General features: G+C 37.6%; 1 protein-coding gene across 2 annotated transcripts; it reads left to right on the top strand.

Moving 5' to 3' along the window:
• The first annotated feature begins 172 nt into the window (after nt 1-172).
• On the top strand, nt 173-3225 carry LOC148302660 (uncharacterized). 2 transcript variants are annotated; one of them, XM_088271272.1, is made up of 4 exons: nt 173-240; nt 1103-1296; nt 2048-2215; nt 3040-3225. In XM_088271272.1, exons 2-4 carry the CDS (start codon nt 1105-1107, stop codon nt 3214-3216), a joined length of 537 nt encoding a protein of 178 aa, XP_088127398.1. In that variant the 5' UTR covers nt 173-240; nt 1103-1104; the 3' UTR covers nt 3217-3225. The 2 variants fall into 2 exon arrangements, with proteins under 2 accessions (XP_088127398.1, XP_088127397.1); XM_088271271.1 differs by lacking the exon at nt 173-240 and having other exon boundaries at nt 327-1296.
• Nucleotides 3226-7406: the final 4181 nt, after the last annotated feature.

Raw genomic sequence — 7406 nt, 5'->3', positions numbered from 1 at the left:
GTTCCTAATTCCGGATGCAATCTTTGAAAGACCTTCAAGGTTAAATTCCCAGCAGCAGTATAAATAGTGCACTTTCAGGGCCGAGACATTCCATGCGAGTGCGTCCAGCATAAAACTGCTTTAAATAACAGGAATGAAAGTAGGAACTTTTTAAGATTTTATGGAATATGGTATGTATTCAAAATTAATCTAATTTCATTCTGAGCTCATTCTTCTTTCTCCAGTTTTTCAACAAAAATGGTAAGTTTGTCACTTTTAACGCGTAAACTAATGAAATACACAATGTCAGCAGTCCAATAGCTTTGCTGTCAAGAAACCCTGTTCTGTCAAGAAGATCTGAGAGAAATTAAATGATCATTAAATGATCACAATATGTTTGAATTGGTGTTTACTTTTAGTGCTGATTGTAGAATTTCATTAAAAAAAAAAAACTTCACAAATAGTAATTAATGATTTTGTCGAATTTGTCTATTATTGATATAGTTGTTTCACAGTGTGAGGGGATTATAAAACTATTAAAAAACACATTCATGTATATATAAATAAATTTTGTAAGATTTTTTTCAGTACCTACAGATTGTCGATGAAAGGCAGAAACACTGTCAAAAACAAAAAAGACCGTAGAATCAAATATTTTTTTTATTTAAATTTATAATAATATTTTTTTTCCAAAAGTAATGAGGAAATGTTCATTAAGGGTATATAATAACTTTTCTCTGCACACATGACAGGCAACAAGTCTCATGGAACATACATGGTTGTATAAAATGTATGACTCGTAGATGTAGAGAAATGTAGATGAACAAACCATCCATCAACCGACATACCGCTGCAGACACATGAAAGTCGCTTGTTATGCGTAATGCAACATATATTTACTTTGCATTTACATAATTATTATAAAGCGTGTTTTGCCGACATCTGGGATTATGTTAGATGCTGCAATGCACTGAGATATCCACAAGAAGTGCTAATTGTGCATGACCAAGCAATTTACTGGTTGCTTACTGACGTTACGAGTCTTCAGTATTGTTTCTATATCTTTCATTAATATAAATAATTAAGCCCCGCATTTTGTTTACTTTGTGGGCGGCGAGTAAAGAGATGTGCGCGGAGGATTCGGAGGCAGAGTGCGCATGCGTGTCCCCGAGTCTACATGCGTTCCGGTTGCGGGAGGCGCCATCTGCAGTATGGCGCGAGTGCATGACGCTGTTACCGGGCCAGCACAAGGGTCTGCAGGATCTGACGGTACAAGTGCGGAAAGAAAACCAAGAATATCTCGCACAACATCCTGAGGTTTGATGTTATTGTTTATTTAATTTACTCTAATCAATATTTATTTTTTTATGCAATTAAAAACATTACATAAAATAACTAATTACATTTGTAACAAATGGTTCAGTATGTAACATATTTAGAGATTCTATTAATTAATTCCACAGTCACTTTGTGATAATATCTATCCATTTTTAATTAAAATTTTACTTGGTTAATACCACTATTTCTCAAAATCTGTTGTGACATGTGTTTTGATGCATTCCGCATAATTTTCAAACACTGTACAGTGTTTGAAAATGATGCAGAATGCAATGAAACACGTGTCACAATAGATTTTGAGAAATAGTGGTATTTACCATGTAAAACTCAAATTAAAAAAGTATTTAGAGATGATAGAATCAACGCAATTTGAGTAGATACTCTTATGCGTGGTTAGACAGAGATATGTAGGTAGAAGCTCGACTTAGTATTGCGGCCCGATTCCTGCCAATTGCAAATTAAATATTTATTTTCAATCGGATTACAAATTTGTTTGTAATTTTTCACATTTTCACTTCCCCATCCTCTCGAGACTGGATACTAGACTTGTGAAGTTGGAAAAAAAGAGCTAACCTTATATGCACTAACCTAACTAACTTATAACTAAGCAACTTATATATTATAGTGGCGCCCCGCTGATCTTGCGGATAACGATGTTTCATTACAAAAGTGTTGTCTTGTTCTGGAGGCAGGATTTGGCACTACTTACAAGTCTCAATGTATGCTGCAGATATCAGGTCTGGTTTCCGTATTCCTGAGTCGGCTGATGAAGGACAAGCCTCGCAGCAGGCTCGCGGAGCGCGCAGTGGCCTTCTTCACTCGGCCGGAGGAGGAGCTGCAGCAGGAAGTGCAGCGTCACCTGGACTCCATCCGCCCCGCTTCGCCGCCCCTCCCAACTGTGAGTCTCACCACTCAGACTGCTTAAACCAGTGTAATGTTGAGGTTATTCCGCTAACAACAATTTCAGGAACATTCCTCGAGGTTCGCTAAAGTGTAAGGAACTTCTTACCTTTCCATAAGGTTGTATATTAAAATCTCCATCTGATTTCTCTATCACCCCTATAATCGGTGCTTTATTTTATTTTTAAATGCTCAGGAATGGCTTTTCGGCAATAGAGAGGAAAGCAGTTGAGAAAATTTCTCGGAGGAGACTTTTTTTTAAATTTACAAAGTAAATTTACTTTCATTATCAGAATTTCTTTTTTTATTAAATATATAAGTATTATAATATTCATCTGCGAACAGAGCAATGGTGAAAAATGCTTAACATTTAATGTTTTAACAATTATTAATTCCTTTAAAGTAACCTTCCTTTTAACAACTGAGTTTAAAATTCCAAAGTCATAAGAAATATCATAAAAGCCCAGAAGTAAAGTTAAAGTTATCAACATTATGTAGTAAATCTGCTATCTACCCACTGTAATCAATCACCTCGCAGTTATTTCTTACTATAAAAAAACACTACTTATAATAACTACATAATACTCTGAGATGTATCAGATACTGATACAGATGTAGCTGATAGAGTGCGGACACACGCTATAGGATTGCTGGCAGCTTTCAGTAATTCTTCCCAAGTTGCCTGAAAGCCCAGTGAAATAATCTGGTGAACTCTCGGTTATTCTGTAGACCACACTATTATACTCATTAACAGATTCATAGGAGAAAAAGATCCCATGTAAGCTGTTATGATTTGAACACTTTGTTTTTTATTTATTTTAGTGCCGGCTCTCTGACATTTACGCAAACCCGTTTCCCTCCATCTGCGATTCTTCTTCCGACGCTTCCGCTCACAAGAGTGTCTCCTCACCGCGGAATTCCACCGAGACTACTTCGTATACTGACATCTCCACTTCCTGTTCTTCTAATATGTTATCATTAAACAATGTAAATAAATGATTCATGATGAAAAAAAAACTTTATTTTTATTCCCTATCAAAGAATATATCTTGCGGTTGAAGGAAGAAGTAGATACCAGAGAACTGGATTTATAATAATAAAAAAATTTAAATAGTAAATACTCTGTGACTATTTATGCTCGTGGTGACAATTATATGGTCACAAAGCACATTTTGTATGTTCTGCGACCATATCAACCACTGTAACTATAAATGTTACATCGGTAATAATACAATTGGCAATATACATATTAAGTATGTCTAAGCGTCTGTTTATCAATATTAGATTTAACTTCACAAGGTCTTGGGAAATTTTAAGTCAGTCTGGGTTATAGACGAAAGGTTCAAAACGTTTTCAACCAAATGATTTAAAAACAGTTTTTCAATGGTTTTGAAAAAATTAAAAAAAAACAGTAGAGCACAAACAATGTAAGAAATATTGGCCCGATAGCCGACTAATATTAGACCAAAGGTTAACCTAGCATATTACTTTTCATTAATTCAAACCCTTATCTGCACCCCAATGGTGCATAAGGCACTACATCATACAAACGCAGTGTTATCTTGATCGTTAACACATGAAGGAAAAATCAGCCCTCCGCTTCAGGTACCAGTCCAGGGTAATATGGAATAAATATTAGAGTGAAAAAAATCACTCGTATTTATTTGACCCCCCTGGGAATCGAACCCGGGACCTCCAGAACGGTAGCCGAGCGTACTGACCATTATACTACGGAGATGGGCATATTACAGTCAGTGATAACCGATTGTTATCTGTTCATATTTACTGTGGTATTCTGGGCTCCTAACTGAAGCTTATAATATATCATTCATATAATTATTAATTAAGACAAACTGTAAGAATTGAGTTCAGTGGCCCATACACCATTTGGTACGAAAAACAGAAGAAGCAAAAACACCTAACTATTTTTTGAAATCACATAACAATTTTTTATTTGGGTAGTTGAGTTTTTAATTCTTTAAAACTGTTAGTTTATGCTTTAAGCGTTTTTTTTACAGTCTGGGTACTAAAAAACTTTTCTATATCCATTTACTTAATATTTCATCGCCATTGAGACAAAGAATTTATAAATTCCTGTCACACAAAAAGGGATGGATCTTGAACCGTTGCTTTATATTACAGGCGTACAATTTATATATACATTTAGAAGCGCATTTTCTTTTCTTTTCTCAAGCGGGTAGCCGTCATTCAACGGGCACCCTAAGAACATGTGATCTAGATCCTCCTCTTCAAGACGACATTCACACATGGCAGTATCCCGGACATGTATTCTAAACAAGTGAGCACTGCAACAGCAGTGGCTTAGTCGCATTCTGCATATATGTAGATGTTGTCTCCAACTTGTTTACAGTTATCCGAGAGAACCAGGGTTTCTCCGTTACTAAAGGAGATATATAATATAGATTTTTACCCTTTATTTGGGCAGAGGTATCCCAATATTCCTGACATGAGTGAAAAAGTCTTTTCTTTACAATAATGAGGAGGTCATCGATGCTGAGTTCATTCACATATTCTGGGCTTATTATTATTATTATATTATTCACATATTAGCGGGGACTAAGGACGGCCTCCTTTGCCAGGGAATCCACCTTCTCATTTCCTTCTATGCTGCAGTGGCTCGGAATCCAGGCAATAGTAACTTTTTTATTCAACGAGGTCGCTTGTAGTAAGAGGAATCGAGTCTCGATGCAGCATTCATCTTTGGGGTATAGGAAAGGAGGAGACTTCAGAGAATCCGACAGAATTAGGAACTTGTTTTCTTGTGAATTTAACGCATATTTTACAGCCTCTCTAATAGCCATATTTTCCGCAGTAAATATCGATGCTTCCCGGTGAAGCTTAAACAATTTTTGAAATTTATTGCATTCGCAATAAAAGGCCGCTCCCGTGTGGGCTGTGGGCTGTGGGTAAGATGATTTTCAATCTGTCCACTTGGAAGTCCGGATTTGGAGGAAATTTCTATTGGGTTGGAGGTGGTTATGAACTCTGAACGAGAGTAAAACACTTGGAGAAAATATATGGGCGCTGAAAGGATGGCGATAAAGGGGAAGAAGGTCTTTAGTGTTTATATTATTTTTAAAGGTAGTGTAGATTTTAAAACTGTTAACTAATGACGGGGGGTTTTTGTTTCTCCAAAAAGAGGAGAGATTCACATATTGGGAGGGATTTTTTAATTTTTTAAAGAGAAGATTATCTTTTTAATCGAACATTTTAAGGGAAATTTATCCGCCAAGTATTGTCTTCTCATTCCGAGGGGGGGATCAGAGGCCTCCACATGCAAGGCGTTAATTGGAGAGGACTTCATCGCTCCGACAATCAATCTCAGGCTCTGTGACTGTATCGGGTCAAGTCTCTGAAGATTTTTTTTCGAACAGGGTTCCAGAATGACTGACACATAATCGAGATGGCTGCGGATATACGCAGTGTAGAACAGTCTCTGAGTGAACGGATGGCTTTCCCACCACACTCTTGAGACTGCTCTCAACGTGTTCAATCCTGCTTGGCACTTGTTTACTATGTGGTTTGTGTATGAGTCCCATATAAGATGAAAGTTCATTATTACACATAATAATTTAATTAGTGTCACAGTTGGGACTACATCATCTCCGTGCTGAATTTTTAAGGCTGAGATTTTTCGCTGTCTGCAAAAAACTATAGCATTACTTTTGTTCGCTGATAGTTCCAGGCCGAGTTTCATTAACTCATTCCTTATGTTTCTCATACTAGTATTTAAAACAGTTTCCAAAGTCTTTGCGTCTCTACCAGACAAATAAAGGAAGAAGTCATCCACATATTGCAATAAAGCAAAGGGTCTAAGGATTACGTTGCTTATATCATGCGTATAGATATTGAAGAGAATTGGACTCAGGACGGACCCCTGAGGGAGGCCCCTGCTCAACTCTCTTCCTACCGTTGCCTGACCACGTACCGGAATCTCCACTTGTCTGGAAAGAATCAGGTTTGCTACAAATGAAGTTAATTTACACGGAACGCCTAGACGTAACATTTTACTTTCCAGAATGTGTATTATGACATTGTCATACGCTCCACTAATATCTAGACACACTCCTATTAAAAACTCATTTTTTGAGAATGCCACCCTTATATCGGAAGTCAGGACAGAAACGCTTTCAATAGTGATCTTCCTTTTCCTGAAGCCAAATTGAGATTCGGGAAGAGTTTTGGAGCTCTCCACAAACCAATCCAGATGATATTTCACCATATGTTCAGCTACTTTTAACAGTGTGGAGGAGAGGGCTATAGAGCAGTAGAATGATCCGGAATTGGGGTTTTTGTTGGGTTTTAGGATTGGGATAATTGATTGAGTTTTCCAGGAGATGGGGATATTACCAGATTAAAAAAAACATTGATAATAGATAGGATATAGGAGAGGGAAGGGTCACTGTTATGCTTGATGAAACTGTATAGTACACCGTCTATACCTGGGGATGAGTCACTCAGGCGGTTGAGGACAGACTTCATTTCTTCTAGACTGAAATTTTGGTGCAACCAGCTTCTCTCTCTAAAATTGTATGAGTAAGAGGTCTCATTCCAATTATTCGCGGTTGACGGGGCTAGTCTGTTGGCGAACTCTTCCACCCAAACCGATGTCTCAGGTTGGCTGATTGGCGGACTGAAAGAGCATCTAAATCGGTAGATCATGCTCCAAACCTCCGAAAGAGGTGTATCTCTGGAAAGAGCAACAAAACTTTTTCCATCCCTGTCTCTTCTTACTTCTCAAGAGATGCTTTGTTTTACCCTTCACTTGTTTGAAAATTAAGAAATTTTCGAGGCTCATGTTTCTTGAATAATTTTCAGCCTGTTTTTTTCTTTTCAGGATGGCCTCTGTACATTCCTTATCCTACTATGGGGCTGGGTTGGAGTTGCATTTCCTTTACCCTGTTTTCTACTGATTTCGAAAAGTCCTTACAATTGGCGCCTGCAGTGATATATCTTGGTCAGTGCAAGCCCCCAGGAGAGCGGTTTAGATTACAATGTTTGTGACTGGACATGAAATCGATAATGATGGGATAGTGATCACTACCGAGAGGGTCTTACAAGATTTTCCAGTGAAGCGTCAGTGCAATTCCAGCGCTGGAGATTGTTAAATCTACAGCACTGGGTAATTGGTTTGGAATTTGGAGGCGTGTCGGTGAACCATCATTAAG

This window comes from Brachycentrus maculatus, unplaced genomic scaffold, assembly GCF_059751285.1.
Source record: "Brachycentrus maculatus isolate JH-2025_06_01 unplaced genomic scaffold, ASM5975128v1 h1tg000423l, whole genome shotgun sequence".
In the NCBI taxonomy this organism is placed as follows: Eukaryota; Metazoa; Arthropoda; class Insecta; order Trichoptera; family Brachycentridae; genus Brachycentrus; species Brachycentrus maculatus.
This window is presented reverse-complemented; position numbering and strand designations above follow the sequence as displayed.